The sequence below is a fragment of the Parambassis ranga genome, chromosome 1 (genome assembly GCF_900634625.1).
Source record: "Parambassis ranga chromosome 1, fParRan2.1, whole genome shotgun sequence".
Taxonomy (NCBI): domain Eukaryota; kingdom Metazoa; phylum Chordata; class Actinopteri; family Ambassidae; genus Parambassis; species Parambassis ranga.
The window spans coordinates 5,641,061-5,667,772 of NC_041022.1; the positions used below are offsets into that span (position 1 = coordinate 5,641,061).

The 26,712-nt window shown below is 40.3% G+C and overlaps 1 protein-coding gene across 3 annotated transcripts; it reads left to right on the plus strand.

Annotated features, from left to right (window-relative positions):
• Positions 1-620: 620 nt before the first annotated feature.
• nt5c2b (5'-nucleotidase, cytosolic IIb) lies at positions 621-20,365 on the plus strand. 3 transcript variants are annotated; one of them, XM_028409365.1, is made up of 18 exons: positions 621-852; positions 2,621-2,741; positions 7,226-7,299; positions 12,790-12,907; positions 13,120-13,215; positions 13,313-13,404; positions 13,516-13,573; positions 14,178-14,271; positions 15,698-15,751; positions 15,909-15,992; positions 16,128-16,169; positions 16,272-16,379; positions 17,294-17,360; positions 17,768-17,938; positions 18,051-18,102; positions 18,404-18,464; positions 18,728-18,904; positions 20,020-20,365. In XM_028409365.1, the coding sequence occupies exons 2-18, from the start codon at positions 2,641-2,643 to the stop codon at positions 20,254-20,256; spliced, it is 1,686 nt and encodes a 561-aa protein (XP_028265166.1). In that variant the 5' UTR covers positions 621-852; positions 2,621-2,640; the 3' UTR covers positions 20,257-20,365. The 3 variants fall into 3 exon arrangements, with proteins under 3 accessions (XP_028265166.1, XP_028265245.1, XP_028265317.1); XM_028409444.1 differs by lacking the exons at positions 621-852; positions 2,621-2,741 and adding an exon at positions 5,527-5,644; XM_028409516.1 differs by lacking the exons at positions 621-852; positions 2,621-2,741; positions 7,226-7,299; ... (2 more) ...; positions 13,313-13,404; positions 13,516-13,573 and adding an exon at positions 15,570-15,627 and having other exon boundaries at positions 14,176-14,271.
• The last annotated feature ends 6,347 nt before the right edge of the window (positions 20,366-26,712 follow it).

Consider the following 26,712-nt stretch of genomic DNA (forward strand, 5'->3'; position numbering starts at 1 on the left):
TAAATTAACCACACACATTTCTTTGATTATTTTAACCTAATCAGATATCCTTTGCAATGGAAATCAATACCTTGTATTTACCTTATTTTTTATCTTAGTTTTATCTTATTTCATGTTAACTATTATACGTTTTTATGTATGCACCATTCACTAAGGCAAATTCCTATGTGAATCCTCTTCACTTACATGCCAATTAACACAATTCTGAATAATATATATTTGATGCATGAGTATTTTTACATTTAAAAACTTTAAGTACATTTAAAGTAGTACTTAAGTACTTAAGACTTTTACTTAAGCAGGGTTGTTGATGTAGCACTTCTATTTTTACTTGAGTATATATTTTGCTGGGTAATTGTACTTTTATTACCAAGCTTCAGTACTTCCTCCACCAATGCATATAAACAAACTTATAGATTAGATTTTGTTGTTTTTACTTAAATTGGTTTTTATGACGTATGAATATGATTTAGCCTTCAGACAGAGGTCATATTATGACAGATGTATAAATGTACATGGAGTGCGTTTAAATCTTGCCATCGGGGTCACGTGTTTGTGCCACGACGACATGTAGCCCCGCCCCTCTGTGACAGACAGGAGTAAACACCGCCCCTCTGAACGACTCATAACAACAGCTGGCAGCGCAGAGAGAGAGAGAGAGAGAGACAGCAGGGGGAAAGCAGAGCAAAGACACTCATCTGCTGCTGCCTGGCTTGTAACACAGAAACCTCTTCAGCGCTTCGCTTGCAGCTTTCTGTCAGAAAACACTCTCCTTCTCCGACTTTCACACTGCTCAAGGCGCATGCTCAGACCGACTGTGACGGTGCATTGGCTTTATTCAGGAACTCAGAGGTGAGTACAGTAAACGGCAGCTACAAGCAGGAAAATCTGCTCCCTCACTGCTTTTGTTTTTTTTTCCTGCACCAGAGCCAGCTAACGCGTTAGCTTTGCCCCTTCGACCACACTCCGTCCTTCTCATCAATGTCAGATAAAAAAAAACACAAACAGAGAGCATCACAGAAGCTGTGTGAGCGGGCTGTTAGCTAGCTGTGCACTTCAAAAAATAACGGACCCTTGTTTTGTAACCCTGCGTGGACAAGGTATTCTCTGCTGCTAGCTTGTAAACATACTTTCACTGTTGCCTAAGCTAACATTAAGAGTGGTTTTTACTGAATAGCATTGAAAAATACGTAAACAAATGCTAAATAAATGAGTGACAGTTAGCGTGCAGTGTTGTTCAAAAGAAACGTCGATGGCAGGGCTGAAGCAGGAAACAAAGCTTCTTGTAAGTTATGCTTGTTTTCTCAGCTTTTCTCAACGTTTAGCTGTGAATTATTTCGCAAGCCAGAAGTCCCCTCAGAGCCCACAGGACCAAGCTATCATAAATGCTGAAAATGTATTTAAAAAAAGAAGAAAATAATAACAATATGTGTTATTTTTAGCAAAAAAAAATAATGCTAATTTCCTCAAACAGACAGACATGGAGAAGCTTTAGATTTTTTTCTTTAGTGTTGACATTCAGCAGTTTTTGTTGTGCTGGCATGAAGAACAAGAAAGCTGATCTCTGCCTTTCCTCGGTGACATGAGGAGGATGATTGAGTGTCAGCAGAGAGGGAGAACATACAACACACTGGCCCTTTACACTCAACACTTAACATTCCACACAACACACATCTTTCTCTTTGTTTGAATGAACCGATTAACAGATTTTATTGGTCTCATCTACACAGTGATCTGTTTGCAGTTTTATTAAAAGAAAACAAAGCAGATTAAAGCTGCAAGCAGCATTGCAGGCCCTCGCACACCTTGTCTCCTCTCTCCTGTGCTCTCCTCTCATTTCCAGAGACATACAACAAACACATGTTTACAAAAGAAATTTCCTGCTGCCAGTAGGTGGCGCTGTGACGGTATCATCCTATTAGCATATATATATTTATATATATCTGTTCAGACTCGGGTCCATAGCAGTACTGTAAGATTTTGTCCACATTGCATGAAGTATGTTGGTGGTACTGCAGAAAATACTGTGTTTCTTTGTAATGGCGAATGGTCAACTTTGAGGCCACGCCCCCGCCACACCGTAACACTTTCGAAAGAGTTTTGGAATGCGTTTTTTGTCTTGTCTCCTTTGATCACATCAGTAGACTGTTGACATTGCAACGTACCAAGCTAAAACAAAAGAGCCATTTTCCCATGTGCGTTGAAAAGTCGTCAAATTTCAAAAATGTTCGGGGGAGAGCATATTTCTACCAAGTTTGGTGAGTTTTGGGGCATGTTAAGGCCTCCAAAAAGACAATCTTGGGGGGGGAAAGGGAGAGAAAAGATTTTTTTAGTTTGATTGCTGCTAGGTAATCAAACTAAAAAATTCTTATAATAATAATCCCTAGGGTTTCAATAGGGCTCTCGCACATTTCGTGCTCGGGCCCTAAATTAAACACTCTACATGTTGGAGCTCGTGTTGTCCATCCAGTTAATCTCGTTTCTGCCTGAAATCCTTACAGTGATTTCATTAGGTCTATCTTGGTCAATATGTTAACTACTTTCAACTGTTCTCTGAAGATCATTGTTCACAGGCTTTATTAAATTAACCCCTTTTCTTTTATGTCGTCCTTCCCTTCAGATACTGAAAAGGTTTCAAAGATGACAACTTCATGGAGCGACAGACTGCAGAACTATGCAGACCTGCCTGCCAACATGGACGGCTTGGCAATGAAAAAATACAGGAGGGAGCCCTACCACAGGTAAGGCGTGACTGTGATGACATCCAGATGGGATTACTCATGGCCCAAACTGTGAAGCAAGAGAACAGCATTAGACCTTTCTGATGTAAAACACGACAGCCAACATGGAAAAACACGTTAGATGTTAGAGGATACTAGTTTTACTTCCAAAAGTTTGATTTGTTTGCCCCAACAAACACTTGATTATTAACAGGATTAATACTTTTCTATGCAAAAATGAATGTACTTGGTTGTGGTTACTACATTTACATAATGTAGTAACCACAAAGGAAAACAGTAGAAACAATTTAAACTCTGCCATCATTGATTCTTTGCCCAAGTCAGATTTTTACCTTTCTGATTCTGATCTAATCAATCCTGCATGGGGAGGTGTCACCACCCTCCACTGCCTCCTTATTCAGTATTCTACAGCACATACATCATGGATGACCAAACAGGTGGTGTCACTCGCTCCATCAAGAACACCAGATTCTGTTTTTTATTGCCATTATTACACAGTGGCTGTTTAATAATGACAACAGTCTATCTGAAGAGCAGGTTTCTTTCACTTCACAGGGCCTTGTTACATATATCAGGATCTAAAGTTGATGGCTCAGATTTCACATACAGATGATAGATCTTGGGCGTGGTTTTATTTTTTGGCTGCTGTATGCAAAATTTTTCCCTGCCTCATGAGGTCCAAGGAATGAATTCATAAATCCACAAACTGTACCTCAGACTGAACACATTTAGTAGGTAGAGTAGTAGTGTTTTTTTAATTTAGGTAGTTTTAATGACCTGGTGCACATCCTTCTTTCAGTACTTGCTGACAGGACACACTTTGCTATGAGTCACTGTGTGTCCCTGTTCAATGTTTAACTCCAAGGCGTGTGCACAATGGGTGCTGCTGTCCTCCTTTGCCATTATATAATATGCAGTGATTACACACTCCCTCCCTGACACACCTTTCAAACAATGCCACGTGCAGTACAAAGGTACAAAGATGCCGGTTAAACCAGTGCATCTGTGAGAGACATTCCTGATCAGTAAAATCATCAGTGAGAGTAAACCTCCTGTGTATCTTGCACACAGACAAAGAGGATTCCATCAAAGTAAGAGCTCAGCTGAAACAATGCAGACTGTATATCACATAGCGGTGGGGGGCGGGGAGGGTAAGGCGCTGGCGACTCTGCCCAGTGCAGATAAACCCAGCCCAGTGCTATCTGCACTGAGTCAAATCACTGTCTGCATGAGATTAGAGAGCAGCGGAAAAAATCTGGCAGATTGTTGCTCAGCTGTGCTCATATGGAGTGAAAGTTATTAAGGGATTCTGCTGTAGGTGTGGTGTGTCCCATGTGAGCTATTTGAAGCAGTGCTGTTATCAGCAGCATCAAGGCTGAAGCTGACTGCAGCAATCAAGTAACCCCCCCACCCCCCACCCACTCCCACCCATTGTCAATATGGGTGAGCTTAGGGATGCCAGAAGTTATCATTTATGGCAGAATCTCTTACCGACGCCTCCCACAGGCGTCCAGCAGGAGGTTACATCTGAAATGACAACAGCACAACAGAAATAGAAGAGATTTAGATTTAAACCCCTCACTTGAAAAAGGCTTCCAGTCGCTCAGTGCTGAGAAATGTTGACACTAACAAAGTTTATTTATTTTGGTCGTGCAGGACGACCAGTCGGTATCCCAAAGTTAACCAATATACTCTAAACAACTTGATATCTCTTTAAATATGAACATAGTTCGACACGTAAACTTCACAATGTAAATTTGTTAACTCCAGACAATCAAGCTGTGATTGTGAATTTGTGCATTTTAATGCATAAACAAATGATTTTGGAAGTTGGAAGTCGGGTTAGATCTGGTCCAATATCAGTACAGATATTGACATTATTTTACATGTCTGACTGATGTCACCCACCGATGTCAGGTCTTTTTTTTTCTTTTTTTAAAAATTGAAACTAGTGCAATAATGCAAAATAGTGCTGCATGTATTTAATAATGAATTAGTAATTAACAGTTTTACAAATGTTTTCAGTATTTGTTGTCTTTTTTTGTCCCCTTTTGTTGTTCAGGTGCTACTGCACATCACTATAGTTATGAATACTAAAACTATTTTAACATTGTTTTACATTAGATATACCTGAGCTTACTGTTTACATGATTGTTATATTATGAAATGAGGATCCCCCTGAAGCAGCTAAATTCACTGTAATGACTGGATCATTGCACATTAACCTGCTCATATGAAAGAAATGATTGACCAATCAGGACTGAGCATTCAGCGCAGCTGTGTAATAAGGCCACACAGCACATTTTAAGCTCAAATGCCACATTCCTCTGCTTCAGACCTGTTGTTGTTTTTAATCTTCTATATTGATTAAGTGACTTTTTTGTAGCCAATATATTTATTGATTAGTTAATTGATAGATAACTCTACTGAGGCCAGGAACAGTTTTGTTATTGCAGCCCTATTGCTGCTGTTATGTTGTGTTATGTGGAAGCAGATCTGAGTAATGTAAGCAGCTGTCGCTTGGGGCTCAGTGCTTGCTTGATTCTACCTGACTTGTGATTGTTCTGGATGTCTTTGAGGGCCCGTAAACATCATGCTGCACAACAACAACCCTGACTGACAGCACACAACAGAGAATGACGCAGAATGGCCACAATCATTTTTGCAACAAGTCAGAAAATTTCTGAATGGCAAGAAAGCAGAGAGAGAGAGGGAGAGAGGGGAGAGAGAGAGAGAGGGTGGGGAGGGCGGCTGGTTGGTGGGGGCATTGTTGCTGTTGTTGCTGGAGCAGGTCAAACCAACGGAGAGTCAAACTGAGGTTTAATTCCACACAGAATGCATTGCCAGTCGTGTCCTGGACTAAGCTCAAAATGGGAACTTGTTCACTATGGATCTGCTGCCAGGTATTTGATTTAGAGATTGGTGAAGATGAGAAGGTCATCCTCACAGGTTAATAACAAGATAAGTTGCATTTTTGGGCTTGTTTATTGGATTAACCTGTTTTTTTTCCAGTGTGTCAGTCCTGATTTCCCTTGAGCTGATTTACATCATTTTTTTTCCTAGCATGATTAAATATTGACTTATGTGGAAATATCTAGGAACACAGTTACACATTGAGCTCAGCCACAGTTGTTGAAGATAAGTGATGTAGGTGAATGCCAGCAGTGTGTGTCTTTTCTGTGTCATCCAGGCTATGCAAACATTGTCTCTCACGACAGCCATGTTACCTTCCAGCATTTTCAGATATGATCATGAATGAAGATGTGTGACACAAATATTTATTTTGCTTTGTCTGACAGCTGCTGTTAAATTTACAAATGTCCGGATGAACGTAGGAAGACGACCATCGTGGCACAATGTGAAAATGCGTATTTATATTTATAACATACCAGTGTTTGTCTTTCTTTTGATATGGGGTTGTTTTCTTAAATTACTTTGGTCACTTCCCCTTATACACTTGACTTAGGGCCTCATCCTTTTCTCTAAGGCAGGGATTATGCTGCCTTGTGGATGCAGACAGCTGGGGACATCAAGGACGTGTAGCTGCCCCTATTCTAGTTCAAAGTCGGCCTGTCTGCCAGATCACATTAACTATGCCGGGACACACTTTTTGAGCGATTCCCCTGCACATATTCTTAATATTCTGTTGAGGACAAATTGTCCAGATGTGGCCTGTAATGGCACCTCCACACATGACCTCTCCTTCACTGCTGTTTATGCTAGTGCTTGTATCACACAGGCTTGAGCTCAACCTCTTGTGAGAAATCCCCTCAGGACACTTACTGCAGATGCAGTAAATGTAATAACGTGCGTCCATGAAGGGTTGCGTTTCTATGCCAATGGGCTTTTCTGTCATTGTCGTCTTTGACATAACATATCCTACAGCCCAGAATGTCAAACATGACCAGAATAACTACTTCTCCTGTGGCGACAGTTCATGCACGTTTTTGTTTTTAGTTACTTGAAAAGTAAGACTACTTTGTTGACACCAGGCCCTATTGGAAAAGTTTACGAGAAAGTTCTTTCTTCAGGGGAATGCATGCAGCTGCATACACTCTCTCTCTCCTCTTTGGGAACAATTAAAAAAATGAAATGCTTAACAAAAACACCGGACACTCAGCTGACTAGTGACTTTTCAGTAGGAATCTGACCGGGTACAGTAAAACAAGACAAGATTCAACACCACCACTGTCCTGGTGTAAATGAATGATTGATGAAAGCATATTATGGTAACTGTGCTAACTTGAGGCAGCTTGTGTGATGACTTTTTAAACCTTCACACACATACAATTGAGCATTGTGTGTGATTTGTCTGTAAATTCTTGTACGTTTCCACTTGTCTTGTGGCAGCTGAATAGACTGACTAAAAGCCGGTTTATAGTAGGCGTGTTCAGTACAGCTCAAGTAAACATTTTCACTGTTAACTCAGTTGTTGATGATGGCACTAAAACTAAAAAATATCTTTCTTTTTTTTTTTTTTTTAGAGTTTTTGTCAACAGAAGCTTGGCAATGGAGAAAATTAAGTGCTTTGGCTTTGATATGGATTACACTTTAGCAGGTAAGTTCATCTATTATTTTATCTTTTGTAGTACCAAAACTAAACACTTGAGAGATTTAAAAAGTAATCTTGATAAGTAAAATCATTGTTATTTCCAGCCATATGCAGACTCTTTATCACTTTTAGAATATAGGTATTCAAGCCAAGTTGGACAGATCGCCAGTTTGCATAACAGCTCCTCAGTTACATGAATTGTCAGTGCTGTTGTCATCAAAACATAGGGTATATGCCACCAAATGAATCCAGACTTACTGGATTCTAACAATGGAGGAAAACCCTGATTCTCTGGGTAGATCTGTATTGTTATTATTTTATGACCATTAAGAGTCAGTTGTTGAGTTTCCCTGTGTTTGATATTAAAGCCTACTGTATCCCTTCTTTTCAACTCTATATTTGGCGACACCCCCCCCCCCCCCCCCCCCCCCCTCTTGAGCTGCACCTTGTTGTGCACAAAATATTATTTAGGTCATTGCTGATGACACATTGAGCACAACATGATGCTCAGATAAGAAAAGGTGCAAGCCTAGCTCCCTGGTAGTCGATTTACAATAATGTTTTTCCCTACTGACCAGTAACCAGGCCAGAAATATCCTGATATTTTTTTTGCGCCACTTTGTTCTGTGACTCAGCTCCAGTTTTTAGTCTCTCCAAAATCTATAAATAAATCCTCCCTGACTTTAAAAAGCAGGTCAAGTTTGTTTGTCCACCAGTGATGGCTTCCCTGAGAACGGGAATCACTCAGCAGTTACACTGTGGCTCTGAACACATATCCACGCTTAGACTGCAAGAGATTTTATGAACGCTCAGCTGTTGACATGACGCTCTTTATGGGAGCTCATAACCAAGTGTTAATGTTTGGTGAAGCGTGGCTATCATGTATCTTTGGAGAGTGTTCAGGTTCTGACCACAGCAGTGCTTCATCAGTGTCACAGAATGGCTGCTGCTTGACTGCACTGTTTGTTTAGAAGGGGTATTAAGGGCAGTTCAGACAGGCGCTGTGATTTTTAAAGCACATACTTTTCAGGCAGATAAGCTTGATGTCATTATCAAATGGTGGTGGACCTTATACAACATGTTGAAAACCAGTCTGACTTTGTACATCACTGATCCCTGGTCATGTGAGATTAATATACATGCTTCTGATAGTTCATCAAGCCGTGTCAATCGTGGCCCCTGTCTGCAGCTGTCAATCAATATTCATGGTAGCTTACCCTATATTTCACTGTGGTCAATACTAATGTTGTGACGCAACAACCAGATTTAGTGTGTTCAACTAACTATGGTTTAAACTAACATCCATCCATCCATCATCTGAACCCGCTTTGTCAACAGTCAAAGAGATCTTGTACTTTTAACCCTTTTCAGTGTTTTAGTGTCTAAATGATTAACAATAACAGAAACACATGTAATTAGTCCATAGTTAAACATCATACAGTGCAGATTGTTGTGGCTGAGAACATTATGAATGAAATACCTGCAAAAATTAGACATGCGTCTAACTCTGTAATGTTGTAGGAAATGGGTCGTTTCTAAAAGGCGAGGTGTAAATGTGAGAGTAGAGAGACAGAATAATGTTACACAGTACAGAAAGTTCAGGTTAATGATTTCTAACAGAATAAATAAGCAAACAGTGTTTGTATTTTTTTACATTTCTGAATCGTGGCATTAATATGACACACTTTACAAAGCTTTTATCAACAGTGAGAGGGATGACTGCTGCTGGGGAAAAAAGGAGCAGAAATCCTACACCAGAGCACTTTTTGATTATGATACATGCTGCAGACCGTTAAAGTTGGCTAAAACTAGCTGAAGTTATGTTGTTATTCTAGACAGAGCATGACTTAATAATGCCAAAATAAAGCATGTTTATACCAGAAAATGATAACAAAAATACACAACAAAGGAGAGTTTTAACTAACTTAAATCCAAAAAGGCTAAACAAACTAAAGCAATTAAGCTAACAAAGAACAAATGAAAGGAGATATAAAACAGGAACAAACCCGAACTCAGGAGAAACACAAAAACTGCTGAATACAGAAGGCTACAGGTGACAACAATCAGGGAGGAACAAGGCAGGAAGTCACCAAGGAGGGAAACACAAAAGGAGGTAAAACAGACAAGACACGCAAAGAAACTCGTTTTTTCAAACAGAACAGGACAAAGTACAAACATTCCAAAATTCCAGAAACAACAACAGAACCCCAGGATTTCAGTGAAGTGAAAAACCAACTAACCCCACTAAAGTGATATCGGATACTGCATTTAAGACAGATAATGCATGCTTGGTATATCATTGGTACAGTGGTGCAATATAACATCAGGGGATTGTCGTCATGTGCATGCTAAAGTATAGCAAAATAAAGCCTCACAGCATATTGTTTAAGAAAGTACGATATGCATTTAAAGCTGTTGACAACTTGATCTCAGACAATATTTTCCTATAACTACAATCCATGACTACAATAGTGTTTTGGATTTTTGTGGGTGATGTGATGATGCGCCTTGATTTGTGAGGCATTTCATTTCAGCGTTAGCTAAAAATAGACCTCCCTGTCAAGTTCATTTTTTACATTGCAGCAGTGTCGGTCATAATGCACAGGGTTCGTGCAGGTATACATGTTGTAATAGACTTTGTGAACTAAATCAACACTGTATGAGACAACATTGCTTCATTTGTTCTACTCCTAAAGGGAGCACGTATTAGCCTGCAGAAAGTGTTGCTCAAACGCACTTAGGTCCTGATTGCATTGGGAGATACAACACAGTTTTGTCCTAGTTTTCCAGCAGACTTTTGGCTGGAATGTAGGTCCCTAAGGCTGTGTTTAAGTTTTCCCATTTCCCACAATATCCTTGTTAGTGTCATAAATCTGTGACAAAGGCCTACATTTGCACATTAGAGGCCACAGAAAAATGCTCGACCTCTGACAGAGATTGGTATGTGACATAGTTCAGACAGACTGTCTATATCGGACACTTTATAGGATTTAGATTTAGTGGTCTCTATTAGTGGAAGGGTGCGGTTTGTTTACCTTGTGTGTGAGGGGTGTATGTTACATGTAGGCCTGAGGTGACCTGGCCTATAAATTCTGGAGAGACACCACGCTGCACAGCAATTGGAGCAGAGGGAGTATACTTATCTGACAACAGTCTCATCAGGAATACAGGGTAACAGATCTCTGAAACTGAGGCCGCTTCTCACCTTAGTTCTAAGTAGAAGGTGTGTGTGTGCGTAATGACTGCATGTGAAATATGAGAGGAGGCTCACAGTGGGGGGGGATTAGAGACCCCTGTAAAACAGAAATGTTAGAGTCAAGGACAGAGCAAGCAGCAATAATACCACTTCCTGTCTGCACATCATGCTATAAACATGGGAATTCAATCCCTTGATAAATAAAATGCACAACTTTCTGGGAATGCTGCCTCAAGTGTGGCTTTAATAAAAAACAGCTCTACAAATCACACCTCAATCCAGTCTTCAAACATGTGAAATACTGAGTGTGGAATTTCAGTCGGTGAGTGTCTTGAATTACGTGTGAAAAGGATCCAGTGCAGGCCATGAGTATCATGTGTCCATGTGGGGGGGGGGGCCAGAGAAGGCACTGCCCACCATCAGAATCTCCTCTGCTGGTAAAGGAAAGTCACAGTCAGAGAGAAAGGAGGTGCTTGGAGACAAAATGAGAATAGAGAGGCAGAATCCCACCCCATTCAGCGAACCACATGCAGATTTATTTTTGCCTTGTTGATTGATATGTGTTTTTTTTTTTTACATCCTAAGTTACGAGAAGGTGACATGCGTGGAGAGCCTCCCACTGAACTAAAGAAAGAGAGTGATGACAGCAAAGGTGACAGAGGGGAAACTGCTCTTAAAATAGGTTTCTTTGTAGCACCTCAGAGCTTCAAGAGGAATATGACAAGTAAGCGAGGAGGAGGGGGAGAGGAAATTTAGTCGATGTATGCTACTGCTCTGGGCAGAGGGCCCAGACCCTCAGTTTGCTGGGAGACCACAGTGGGGGGTGAACTGTGGGAGCCTACGTGATTACCCTGCAGATTCAGGCTCTTGCTTATGGAGTGGGGTTTATCAACAAAAGGACAAAGCTTTACTGAGCACAAGATTTTCTTCAAATTTATCACACTTCTGTTTATAACCCTGCATTATGCAAGAGCAAGAGCACACACAGATTTTGCAGAGTAGGCCACAGATGTTTTCCTGTTTGCCCCCCCCCCCTAAATAACTTGTCCTCTAAGTATCATCAGCCAATACTTCTTCTCCTCCAGGGGCCTCCCACCAGCCCACTGGGAGTATAGAAAGCAGGCAACAACACAAGCACATTCTCCATTTCGTATTTATAACATCTGACATGTTCTTTTCCCAGTGTCAGATAGCATTATAATCCTCTGCCAGCCTTTTCTTAGCCTAGCATCAATCTGTGTTTTTATTTCCAGACCCTGCCTCTCTTTTAGTTTGGCCTGTGGTAGATATGTCACAGCAATGGTGACAGGGTGGGTGGGGGCTCGTCCGTCTCTGCAGGGCTTGTTAAGTGTGGCCGCTGAAAGATGAGTGATTTTTTTTTTTTTATTTTTATGTTCGCGCCTGATCCACTCTCTTTATGTATCTGTGTGCAGAACATCCAGGCCTTTGCTGGTAGTAAAGGGCTGTCTTAGTGTGTGTCTGCGAGAGGAGCGTCACCTAGAGAGTGAGAACATGTTGTTATCAAAATATTGAGACAAGAGTCTCAAAAGGACAAGGCAGCCTCAGAGGTCACATGTGTTGCATCATTCGCTCATGTCACCTGTAACTATTGTTTGCTCACATTCCGCAAGTGTGTACATACAACCGTTTGTGTAAATTCCAAGTTTTGCTCTTTGAGCTCTCAGCCAGATACCAGTTATTAGCATTCTCGAAAGGGTAAATGTGTACCTGTTGTTCTGTGATGTTACCTTGATTCAGCAAAAAAAAGACTCTAGTGGAAAAGAAAACCTAACCTCCATTCAAGCTTAGGTGTTTGGTCATAAAGGACAAGGCCTCTGCAAATGTGGCCTTTGTACACTGCAGAGGTTGCACCTCATGTTTCCTATTTGTGGGACCAGCTGCTATAATTCCTGCAGCCTAGCAAACATGACAGCTGCAGTCAACGCTAACATTTAAAGTGTCCTCCTCAGCTTCTAAATTTGAAAAAGATTTGTCCGTTACGTTTCTTGTTACATCTGGACGAGCCTTCGACAGCTATCAAAGAATGCAACACCACATCTGAGACACGGCTAACAAAACTTTAACATTACAAGGTTGCATAGCCACATGTGAACTCTTCATATTCAACAGAACACAGACACATGCACATCAAGATAAGGCATAATCTTTATGTAACACCACTGTTGACTCAAATAACAGCAACGCTTAACTTACATCAGCACTATGTATTTCCTGATTATATAACCATCAGCTGGTAGCATTTATTGAACTAAGTGTGTGTATATGTGTTTAATTTCTAGTGTACAAGTCACCCGAGTACGAGTCGTTGGGCTTTGAGCTGACAGTGGAACGGCTGGTTTCCATTGGATACCCTCAGGAGCTGCTCAGCTTCGTTTACGACCCATCATTCCCCACCAGGTCAGACCATTCACACATCATCACCACACGGACATCGCGATGGTGACGATAGCTATCAGGTTAACTGATAGGCTGAATAGAGTCCCCACCACACACGAGTTCAAAGTCAAAAGAGTTCAGGTCCACTCGGTGTTTGGTATTAAAAAGATGGTGTTATTGTTTCAATTCTGTGCCACAGACTTGTACAATCTTTTATTTCTTTTTACTTTCAGGGGCCTTGTGTTTGATACCATGTATGGAAACCTGTTAAAGGTTGATGCTTATGGTAATATCCTGGTTTGTGTCCATGGGTTTAACTTCCTCAGAGGGTGAGCATTCTGAACATTCTTCCTTTACAATCACAGCTTACCTATGACTACATGGAAGACAGAAACATGATTGATCTTTCTTTCTCTCTCCTCTCAGCCCTGAGATCCGTGAACGATACCCAAACAAGTTCATCCAAAGAGATGATACAGAGCGTTTTTATATCCTTAACACACTCTTTAACCTGCCAGGTAAGATCTGTCAACATAAGAGGGAAGCGAGAACTGACACCAGAAAACACAGACAAAAAAATAATGACAACATTAATAGAAAAATAATGACAACATTCCTGTTTTCTTCAGAGACCTACCTCTTTGCCTGCCTAGTGGATTTCTTCTCTAACTGTGACAGATATACAAGGTAAGTAAGCCTTTCTTTACTCTGTCTGTCATGCAACAAGTTTCTGAGCGCTGCATGAAGGCACAAAGACAGTTGCAAGCCAAACTGGGTCAAGAGCGACCCCTGAAGCATGGGAGGGTCCAGGTGTCTCCACTGCTAATCTCAGCTAATGCTTCTAAAGTGGTAATCAGATTGGAGTTTAGTGCAAGAACCTTTCTTTTCTGGTACCTTATTAAATAATCTCTTCTACCGATTGTAAAAACAAGCATGGATTCTTAGCAAATTTAGATAGGAAATAAAAACATTTTTACTAACTATTGACTGAATGGAATCCTAATTATCTTCTTAATGTTATTGGAAGAAGGTTTAAAGGCCTGTAATTTTTTTTTTGAGAATGTAATCTGGAATGGCTGCATGTCCTTTGTCCTCTGAAACCTGGTTGTTGGTCTTTTAGGGGGAGAATACTTTCCTGTTTGGCTGGGGACCCCTCCAACAAGGGAAGGCTATCCCGTTTAAAAGCAAACAAAAACCAAATGTCATGTTTAAAAAAAACAACAACAAAAACTGTAAAGATGTAGCCTGTCCGACCGCTCTGTACGTGTGTGTCTCTGCTCCCCTCCCCCAGTTGTGAAACCGGCTTCAAAGACGGCGACCTATTCATGTCCTATAAGAGCATGTTCCAGGATGTCCGGGATGCTGTCGACTGGGTCCACTTCAAGGTGAAACACATACATCTGCTGCGATTTAGCCTCATTTTGGGGCCTCAGACATAATTGTGTAGAGGAATGGTTTGAGATCAGACAAAGGGTTTTGAGATGTACTCAGAAAATTATTTACCATGCAAAGTCTGTATATATGCACATTATATCATTTACATAAGGCACAGTACACTGCATAACATCAGTCTCCAGCAGCCTGGTTGCTTTTCTGTAAAAGTTGTAAGGCTGCATGAGATTCTCACCAAAAGAACACCAGAAGAACCAAAAGAACTGTCCTGTCCTCACATGCTCTCTGCTCCTGGATGAGCAGAGAGCATGTGAGGACAGGAAGAAGATGTAGGAGGCTATGAACAACTCGTCTATGTCTGGAAAATATCCCAGGCATAACTACACTCACTCTGACATTTACTTAAATAAAGCTGTGAGGAACAGTAAAAACTGACCAATGGCTGAAATATCCCATGTCTGAAAGAAGCTTCATTGGATAAGTAATATACTGACAAAACATCTTTTGTGTGTTCTTGCTGTTGAACTTTTGCTTCAACAGGAAACAGTTTCATCATGTATTTAGTTCAACCAGAGTGTTACAGGGAAGTAACACAACAGGATGGCAATAGGTTAGAGTGAGTTATGAGTCAAATGAAAAGAAATTAAAATAAAAGCGAACAATTACTGGGCACGCAGGCTCTCATTGTTAAATACACAAAGGAAATCTACTGGGCCAAAATTTACACCAGCGCAGAAAGGGAAGAAAACAAAGGAAAACAAACAGAGACTAGGAGCACCTTAACCAATACAGCTCCCCAGCTTTCTAGCAGATTACAAAACAAAATAAAACTAAAATACAAAGCCAGAATGCTGCAATTAGCGTTCGCCAAAACGCCAAAAACAAACAAAAAACACCAAAGCCGTCAGCAAACTCAAGCTGCCTGCGGAGGCTTTACAGAAGCAGGAAGAGAGCCAGACTAGCAAGCAAGATTTTACAACGGTTCACTATGAAACAAACAACCAGCAACCAGACTGACAACTGGACAGACTGCACAAGTTCAGACACAACATAATTTGTTTTACTTTTAAATTATGTTGCTCTAATGTAGTTCAATGGGAGAATAAAGTTTTACTTTACTACAGCTCACGTCAAAGGTCCCACATGCACTGTAGGGGTTAACACTGATTACTGTTCTGAGTTGTTCCTGTTGCTGAGCTGGATTGATTTGTGCTTTTATGTGTCCACCTGCTTAAGTGTGTTTTCACTTAGATGTTTGTTCAGGGTTTAAGATTTAAAATCTGTTTTTAAGGCTCATCGAGCATACACAAATGTGATGTGGAAGCCTTCGCATAACGTGAAAAGTTATGGTAAACAACATCACACAGAAGGTTTGCAGATCACTAAACATCATTCACACTTTTGTGTTTCACATTGCAGGGAACGCTGAAGGAGAAGACGGTTGAGAACTTGGAGAAGTATGTAGTGAAAGATGTAAGTAGTTTGTATTCATCAGGGTTGCTGTCGAGGAGAACACGTACACACACACACACACACACACACACACACACACACACACACACACACACAAAGTGTCTCTCATGGTTTGTAAAGATGCTTAGAGCCTTTCTTCTTCTCTGTTTCCCACCAGGGGAAGCTACCTCTTCTTCTCAGCCGAATGAATGAAGTAGCCAAAGTTTTCTTGGCTACCAACAGTGACTACAAATACACTGATGTGAGTATTTAGTACTATATAAGAAGTTTAATGTTCAGCAAAGATGTTTCTTAAAATTTTTGTTTTAGAAATAAGCAGGTGAAAGCACAGCTGCCGATGATTTCACTAAGCCTTTGTGACTTTTTGTTCTCACAGAAAATCATGACCTATCTGTTTGACTTCCCCCATGGTCCGAAGGTAACGTTTTTACTTTTTGATCACACAATATGCAAGTAAAGGTGTTTTATGTCCGCTTTGTGTGACCCCCTGCTTCTGTCTGTGTGTTTGAACCAACTACAGCCGGGTACCTCCCACCGGCCCTGGCAGTCCTACTTTGATCTGATCCTGGTGGATGCCAGGAAACCGGTGTTCTTTGGGGAGGGTACAGTGCTCAGACAAGTCGACACGGTGAGCAAATCACACAGCACAGAGAAGTTGGTACTAATAACTGCATGTCTTTGTATAACTCCTCCCCTTTCTGTAGGGAGAAGCGCTAGATAATCATGTCAGGCATCACTGTCATTCCCTCCACTGGTCTATATTTATGTTTACTTAGCACCTTACATCTCCATATTGTATCCATGTATCATATATTGTGCTCATACTGCGTACTGTACTCTTATTTTGGATTATAGTGACACTTATACTCTTATACTCTGTACTTAACTGCATTTAATGTAACTTGATACCTCTGGCACAAGAATTTCCTTCGGGATTAATAAAGTTTTATCTTATCTTATCTTATCTTATGTTGCCAGCTGACATATCTGAACACGCTGCAGCACATCTGCATGATGTGGGTGCTGTGTTTGCAGTGTCAGGGTTGTTCCTTGTAGGTAATGCTCAGCATACTGTGCACAGCAACAGCATTAACCACACTGAATATCAACACATACAATTACATGCACTAAGCAAACTAAGATAACTTGAGTTTTGTATTAAATAAATAAATATAAATATTTATTTATATATAAAATTAAATAGCAAATATAGCAAATAATTTGATGTTTCCGTTGCATGTTGTTACTTAGTTCTACCACCTTGTTTTAAGCAGTCAGGTGCAAATTTCATTGTGCATGACCGTATTACAATGATGATGAGCTCCAGCTCTAAATCATGAGAAAGCTTAAGAGTAAAGAGCACATATCGTCTGATGAAGCAGTGTATAAAAAGAGAATATGAAGAGTGGTACCTGACTGGATGGTGGCACCTAACTGAAGCCAATTTATAAAAATGGAAACTTATTCTTCCACAATTATTCTAGCACGTAGTAAACTGACCCTGTTAGTGGCTTAACTGGGCTATTTCTTCCCGCATTTCAGACCACAGGACGTCTAAAAATAGGAACCTACACCGGGCCTCTGCAGCATGGGATTGTCTACTCTGGAGGTAAGACTTGATTTTCCCTCAGTCGTTCATTCTAATGGTTAGGTGTGTAGTTCTTGACAGTGGGGAAAATGAGTGTCCTTTAAAAACTATTCAGGCAAATTGTGGTTTTAAGCTTTTGGAGAACTGCTCATCCAAACCATTGAAAGAGCGAAAGAATAGCAGTCAATGTTTGCCCAAATAGTGCAGTACTTGTTTAAAACGTGCCTGTTCAGAAGAGCTGATTGCAGCTTTATTTGAAGAAGTACGCAATTGAACTGCTGAGGATGAAGACATACTAAAAGCATTTCAGTCAAAATGGTGACTACAAGTTTCCACAAAAGTAGATTGGGTTAGTACACACACCAGTTCTTCACTGAGGTGTGCAATGTGTAAATTAATGACAATAAATGTAATTTATTGTCTTCCAGGTTCATCAGACATTGTGTGCGACCTGCTGGGGGCCAAAGGGAAGGACATAGTGTACATTGGGGACCACATATTTGGAGACATCCTCAAGTCCAAGAAACGGCAGGGCTGGAGAACGTTCCTGGTCATACCCGAGTTGGCCCAGGAGCTGCACGTGTGGACCGACAAGAGCTGTAAGTGTGCAAAAAAACGCACAGAAGCACTTAAATCAGAATATTATATATTATTTGGCACTATAGTAGCAGTATATTTTCTATAGAGTCACACTCTTGCTATGTCTTCCAGCCTTATTCGAGGAACTCCAAGGCCTGGACATTTTCTTGGCAGAACTCTACAAGTAAGACCTGTGATCTTTAACCTCTTTGTTCCCCTCTCTTCACCTTATTTCCCCCTCCTCCTGCTCTTTGCAGTAACAGCGTCTATTTGCATACATGTGAGTGAGTACAACAGGGTCAATAGTGTAAAGTCTGCAGGGTTGGCTCATGCAGGCTGCCCGATAACCGGGTTCACTGTCGTTATTTATAGCTTAGCACAACTTGCTATTGCACCACCTCTTTGCACCACCTCAGCAGACTGATATCAGTATCCCTCCCTCCCCCCACTTACATCACTGTCATTCTCCCCCACTTCTTCCTCAGACATCTGGACAGCAGCAGCAATGAGAGGCCAGATATCAGCACTATTCAGAGAAGAGTCAAGGTACGGCTTTTATCACCTCCGTTTCCATGACAACAGGAGATCCACATGCTGTCAATGGTAGCTGGCAAACACGTCCTTACAGTACGCTTGATACAGATTCTGTGTGTACTGCAGTTTAATCATTAACAGTAACCACCTCATCAGAGAACCCATTAACTGTTGATGATATAGCTGCTGATTCAGTTCAGTGAACCAACACACGTTTCACTTTTCTCACATCAACCTGCTCATCAGCATTTTCTCTTTTCTCTCTCACCCTTTAGAAAGTGACACATGACATGGACATGTGCTATGGCATGATGGGTAGCCTTTTCCGAAGTGGCTCCAGGCAGACTCTCTTTGCCTCCCAGGTGATGCGTTATGCTGACCTGTATGCAGCCTCCTTCATCAACCTGCTGTATTATCCCTTCAGCTACCTCTTCAGAGCTGCACACGTACTGGTGAGTCTCTGACTAAAGCCATGTATCCTCACTGCTGCGTAACATAATGCTACTCACTCAGTGATCATCTACTGCCTCGGCCCTGCTGGTCATACCCAGATAGCGATTGTGGCCCACTTCTGGCATTGATACGGCACTGATTGCCTAGTGGCCCAAATTGTATGTGGGCCTCTTTTGGCTAAGATGTGTTTTTCTTTACACTGTGTTCTGTATATGGTCCTAAAGTGTCCCACATGATATATTTGGCTTGTTTTTGGTGGAGATGTGGCTATGGTCTGGCTTGTTTGTGGCTCAGATGTGGCAAATGGATGTGGATCACTCAAGTGTCGTCATCCCACACCATAAGTGGGCCAGATAAAAGTGTTGAAGTGAGCCAGATTGGGGCCACACCAATTCTGCTATCTGGGAAGTTGTCTTTTTCAATTTGTCAGAGGGATATTTAAGAGGGTCTCTAGCTCACATCTTGTCCAAGTAAGGAGTGGAACTTTTCCACTTTGTGGGGTCACACATGGGCCTCCTTTGGGAGTTTTGTTGGACAACAACTTCCAATGAAAAGTTTAAATTTTTTCCTAGGCATTGCAGAGCAGTTTCAGCAAAGGCAACACCACTGTGTTCATATGGTTCTCTGCAGAACTGCTAAAAAAAAATGCCACTTTTGCTCTTTTCACACTTTGTTGAGTGTGGATTGTAACATCAAAGTAATAACATCAAAAACTGTTCGCACTGTCACAGTTTATATAATAAAAATATACAGCATTTCTCTGGATCTATTGTTGGTCCTGAAACATTTTGCCGTGATTGATCAGTGTCACATAATTGCTTCCTTACGGTGTTAACGCCATTAGTGCTGGAAAGATTATTCTGCTTATGCTCAACTTCATTAAACTGAAAGATTTAATAACACTTAACTATTGTGAGGGATTTCCTTCTTAATTTATCTTGCCTATGATATTTACTTCCATGTAATGTGAAATTTTGATTATATAACATAACACACTGACAAAATGCCTGATGCTAAAACACTGTAATAACGAGGGCCACACCCTTCTTGTCAGTCTGTTAGCCTTAGGTAGCGAGCCATTTTCTCAAATTTCATTCTACCTCCTCATCCCCAGATGCCCCACGAGTCAACGGTTGAACACACACACGTAGACATCGACACAGAGTCACCGCTGGCCACACGTAACCGCGCCCACTGCAGCGACTGCAAGGACCTGGAGTGCAAACGCAACCATCTAACCCGCTCTTTCAGTGAGATCAAACCTCCTAACCTGTTCCCCCAGACTCCCCAGGAAATCACTCACTGCCACGATGAAGACGATGATGAGGAGGAGGAAGAGGAGGAAGAGTAGGAAGAGTAACAAACTGGACCTAAGAGAGGAGAGCCATGTTCCTATTTATGCCTTCTTATGTTTCCTAGTAGAGTCAGTTAGTGATCTCTCCTGAAAGTGACGCAGAGAGGAAAAAAACATCTTCAGCGTGTGTGTGTGTGTACATATATCAATACTGTATGCACACAACACACACACACACACTCACACACACACTGGAGGCTTCTGAGGGAAGTACAAAGGACCAGTAGCGGAGATCATATGACTGTCAGAAGACTGTATGCATGCTCGGTCCTCTAAACAAAACAAGCTTCATTTAAAAGAAATGACACACTTTTAACTGATTGTAACATTTTTCCCAGCCCACAAAATACAAGCTCAAGCAAACATCACCCAGTAGTTTTCATCATCTTCTATAAGCCGTCATTGAAGGCCTGCTGGTGGTTTGAATGGTTGTACACATATGCACATTGTAATCAAAGGGAAAAACACTTTTCAGTTCCAGTGCTGGAAAAACATGCACGTATGAACACGGACATATTTTTATGCAACATGGGAACAACATTTAGTTTTTCATGCATTTTGTTTCATTTTGTTGTAGAGTTGTAACCATATGTGTGTTTGTGTGTCTGCCAAAGGAGACTTGCGACAGCAAGCATCTAAAGTGACGCACAGGAGCAACGAAGCACAAGCTGGTGTTAAACCGATCAATAACCAGATGCATTTTCTTCGTTTGAGGTTTGGTGGTGGTGGTGGGGGGTGGGGGGGGTTCATGTTGCGGTACATAACTGGGACTGTTGAAGTAATATTTTGTTACTAAGCAACAATACAGACAAGAGTACTGTATCTGTGGTTTATCTTTAGTCTCTATGACAACCCTTACTGACAGTCATGTGTCTGTAAATAGCCATAAGGTGGATGGTGTCACGGTTTGACAGCTCTGCAGGCTAACATGCAGTATTTTCTTCAGCTTGGATTGTGTTGGGCTTTTTTTCAAAAGGCTTTTATTTTGGTAGGGTGAGGCTGTACATTACAAGCAACTTAGAGGTGTGATATGATTTTGTCAAGTGTGTACAAAGAGTTCGGCCTCAGTATGCAAACAAATGAGGATTTTTTTCAGTATAAAAGCTCAAAATGTTTTAGCAGAACTGCCTTTTGCTTTCTTTGGTTATCTGCAGAATAATCAGCGTCATCATGTTGACAGTGTGTGTGTTGAGTGTTTTTCCGTCAGGCCTCCTAACACTGAAGAGTCCATTTTGTAATAGTGTAGGTTCTGACTGAAGAGTTTTCGTTTGCCTTCATATTTGCAACTAAAAACAAGCTTGTTGAACTTAAAAGGCCTGAAAATCTGAATCATACAATTTTTAAGTTTAAGAAGACATCATGTATTGTTTATCACGAACGCAGATTAGTGCATGCACAAATGTTTATATGGATTCACAGTGTGTGTGTGAAAAAAAAAACACTCCATGCCTGATAGGTGGTGTACTTCTTTAAACTAATTTTTTTTTAATTTCCTTCTAAATCTAGGCAAAACAACCCAGCAATTAATGATTTTTGGTGATTGGCATGAGGGGTGATTGATGAATATTTGGCCTAATATAGGAGTTTTACAGCACTGTTACGCAGTTCAGCTCTTTAAGTCTGAGGTCAATAGCATTTGCAGGGTTTCGGGTTCATTCAACACTGCAGTGCCTGCAGACGTCACAGGTTTCTCGTGAGCTGACTCCTCCAGTGTTTTTTCTTTTTCGTCTCTGGTCTCTTTCATCCACGGTTACTGACTGATGGAGAAATCTCTCAGGATCAGCAGATTGTACTTTGCCAAATCTGTTTCTCGTTATTGACTGCTTAATGCTTAAAACAGGTGAAATTCACATGCAGGTATAAGAACGTCTCCTTCGCTCGGCCACAGACTTATCAGTCAACCCATCAATCAAGTTTTTCCTGTTCATCTCCTCCCATTTCATAATAAATCAGCAGATATTGTCAGACACACTACATTTTCAGCCCCTTTGACCAGCTTCTGTATCAGTGACATCAGTGTTCATTTGCCTGCCTGCGACTTCTGTTTTCCTTTTTCCACTGTAACCCTTTACGTTCATGTTTCCTCACCTTGTGTTTTATTATTGTATCAGTCTTGTAAGTGTTGGATCGGCCTGCTGATTCATAGGCCACAAAAGGGAAGGAACATGCCGTCTACTTTTTGTTTTTTTTCATAGTATTCTGTTTGGCTTGATGTGGAGTGGAGAGAGATGATGTGACAACTCGTAAGACAAAAACTTTTGTTGGACTTTAGAAAACATTTCAGCTTTTTGTTATGTTTTTCTTTCTTTTCTTTTTTTTTTACAAAAGGAACATTTATATTCTCAAACATAGAATAACTGGATATGCTACATGAGGCAGCTGCATCGCTAATGAATAATAGTTGTCTTTGCATCATTTGCATGTGAAAATATCCGTTCTGACGCGGCAGTAACGGTAGCATCCGTTCTTCTATGTGGACTGCTGATTTTATTTTTTACATTTGTCCTTGTAGTTTACACAGAGAGGGAAAAAAATTAAACAATCTTAAAGGGAAATGACAACAGCATGTTAAGTATCATAACTACTTGTGATCAACACCAGGGGGTTATTATTTTTCTAAGCTAGTGTTTTTACATGGTCTTGGTTTACAGAAGTGTAAATAGACCTTTCCATTTCCTTTTCTTATCTTTTAATTTTTTGTTTATAATTTTTATACAGTACCACAGGAGTCTGTGTAAAGCCTGGTGAACAGGTGAAAGAAGATTTTTATCCATTGTTTGTAGTGCCCCGAATGCATTTAACAGGTGCAAAGAGAAAAAAAAAAGACAAAAAAAACACTGTTCATTTTCTAATCTATGGTAATCTTTTGTTTTTATGCATATCAGTTTTATGTTCTTCTGAACAGTGTTGTTGTTTGTTTCCAGAAATTATCCTTCAGACTGTACATTGAAGTTAAATACATACAAATGTAGAATAAAGATAGTTTGTAATATGTTGTTGTTATTCTTTTTGTTCTGTGATCAATGGCAAATTAATACATTATACATGACATATCGTATGTAATACTGGGGGAGACACACATTTTATTGTTTAATTTAATTTGGAGGCTCTCGTGATAGGACTTCATTGCTTTAGGACGTATTGTTCCTAGCATGTAATCAAGTTACAACAGAATATTTGCACTGTGTGTGTTAGGTAATGACTGACGGCAAACATGCAGCCCGTAGTGGTTTACAGTCACATTACGTTCAAGGACAGTGATCCTGAACACACATTCGTTCATTGATTCACTTCTGAAAAAAAAGCTGAAAGACGTTCAAGGGTGAGTCACACAGACACACACAGCACAGCACAGGTGTGTTTCCTGACTCAGCAGCAGAGCAGCTGTCCTCTAACAATAATGATCAAATACAAGTAAAAAGATAGATGAGCCTAAAGAGATCATTTAATGTGCACTGTGTATGATAGATAATCGATAAATCCAGTTATAAAAAACAGAACATGCATGTCATGTCGTCATCATCATGGCCTTCATCATATAATGACCACTGAGCTCCTTTATCAATGTGGAAAATAAAGACTGAAGGTGACGATTAGGTGTCAAATCAGTGACAGCTAAAGTGCTGCTGACTCACAATTTGTGATGACTCACAAAAGACGATGAAGAGTGCAGACTCAACAATTGTTACACTGTAAATTAGGCAGTATATTTATACTTATTATTATTATTTATGCACCAAAATATTGAGATTATATTTAAATCCCATGTCTTAACACACTGGACATTTTGCCACATTTGCGGCCCTACCAGTGGAAGCAACAGCACGAACTACTGCACCACCATGCTGCTCCGTTTTAAAAACAGCACAAAATTACAAACAAAACGTATATCAATTTAAAACACATTATTTTTAAGTAACACACACTCTGATTTGTCAGAATCTGCAACAGAATGATGTAAAAGAGACATAATAACAGCATGAATGACCAATAAAATAAATTGCCGTTTTTTTAATTAAAGTCTTCACATTTTAATTACTACTCAAAATCCGAGCCTCATAAATAAATGTGTAAAAGCAGCGAAGGTTCGCATTGAGTACACTGAGCCGGTCTGTCACGTCTGTTAATCATTCACTGTTTTATTAAAAGGACTGTGGTGGTCCTATAGAAGAAGCACTGACACTGCAAAGCATCACATGATGGAAGGATGATCATCAGTGTGTGTGTGTGTGTGTGTGGGAAGAAGAACAGCTCGAGTGTTTTCTGTACCACAGAATATTTAAAAAAAAAAAAAACAGCCACAGCTGATGCTTCCTGCCTTACACTGTATCCTGTTGGATCCTCGCTCTCCTCATCGGGCTCCACAGTTTGACTCCTACAGTCTGTTTGTTCAGTCCGGGTTCAGGGCTTTGTATCCAGATTTTCCCTGCAAAGCAGAGAAGCGTGGATCACTGGCATAAAACAAGTAAACAACAAACAACACAGCTGCAAACAGTGCAGACACACTCTTATGTCTGCTTATACAACAGGGGCTGCTGAACAGATGGAAGGGCTGTTTGTCCATGTGTGCAGTTTACACACACACAGTGACATACATGAGGAAACAGCTACCACCAGTGGTAGCATTCTGCAGATATTTTTATGTTGCCTGTGAAAACAAACAGTACACATCATGTTCGTAAATCAAGTATATTTATATTTTTAAAAAATACATATGAAGTAAACAGTTATTCTACAGTGACACTCACATTGCTTTAGGAAAATCTCCAGCATGAATTCAGTCTCTTAAAACCTACTCCTGTCTCCATGAGTAAAAAATAAAATGGCAAAAAATAATAAAGAGAGAAAAAATAAACCTTTATAAAATTAAATTATTATTCACTTGTGCCGTCGTAACATGTTTAGCATGATGAGGAAATGGTCTGTGCACTTAGCTTAACATTCTGGCTAGCAAAGGTAAAACGGGACCGACTCCAAGTGGCCACTTCGGGAACTGCAGGTCTTGGGGCACTTGATTTCTTTTTCTGGGCTCATATATTCATAATGCTAACAGGCGTATTTAGCATTAGCATAGGTGTATATGAGCAGCTGGGACATATCACTATAGAAGGCACGCACATACGTCACATTCTCAACGGGACACGCCCCCTTGACCCAGACTGAGCGGCAAAAGGCCGCCAAGATGGCGGCCACACGTAAAAACAAGGACGAAAACAGAAACACAACAGAGGATTACCTCCTTAAATTAACGACAGCTGGATAGTGACGGTTTATAAATGACCAGAGAACCAACGGTCCACAGACACTGACGTGAGGCCGGGACATTTGTACCCACATCAACGCAACAAAACAGTTTTACTAGGAATTAATATTGATTTATTTCCAGAAGTATTAAGTAGAAACAAAAACTACGAACAGTCTTCATGTCCCTTCATTTGTTTAATGGAACAATGGCCTGATTAGCATGGTTGTTTTTCAATAAAGGACAATAAAACAGACATAAAAGATGCTAAATATTTACCGGTCTTCAGCAGTAATCCATTAAAGTCTCTCCTCGTCACCAAAATAATACCTCGGATTTGTTATTGAATCCACAATCAGTCGCACAAGAAGCTCTTTCCCTGTTTATGATTTTTTTTTTATTAAGAGTCACAGCTTTTAAAACCACGCTGCTACTTAGCTAACTTTTTGCCACTCGGTGCAGTGTGACCGCAGTGACTTCCGCATCTCGTGACGTCACGTACATACCTTCTGTTTACTGATCTGCCTGAAAAAAAAAATACAAATTTCATGTGTCAGATTAATCAGAAGATATGTCAGCTGTGTGAAAACAGTTCAGTAACAGGATAGATCAGGATGTTTGCTTCTGTTAAGTGTTTTTAAAAATAGTTTTAAGAAATAATACCTACAAAAAAAAGGTTTTTGTTATTTTTTTCTGCCATGCTGCAAATGTACAATGCAAAATAAAGGGAAAAAAAGAAAAGGAAAAATGAAATCATGACTAATGGATCACTTCTATTGATGAACATTTATGGATTTAGAGTGACATCCAGCTTTTCACCAATATTCACCAACTGTGATCTAAACACATATGACTCCAGTGCATCTAAGATAAAAAGGAAAACAAGATAAATATGTCTCTTTTTTAATAGCAGCCACCATTTGTAAAATATATTTTAGAATCTGAATTAATCAAGCATAGATTATAATCTGCATTAAAATGGGAATTCCCAACAGGTACAGTCTGGTCTCTTTTTATATATTCACTGCTGAAAGGCAACAAAAAGACAAACTTATACACAAATATAAACAGTGGAAAAAAAAAACATAGCTGTGTATCATTCATGGACACGTTTAATGTCGAGGTTGCTTTTTGTGACGTTGATGATACTCAACATGTTAGATGAGGTCATTAATACTGTGCAATTATCAAGTTTGATTATGTGTAAAGTT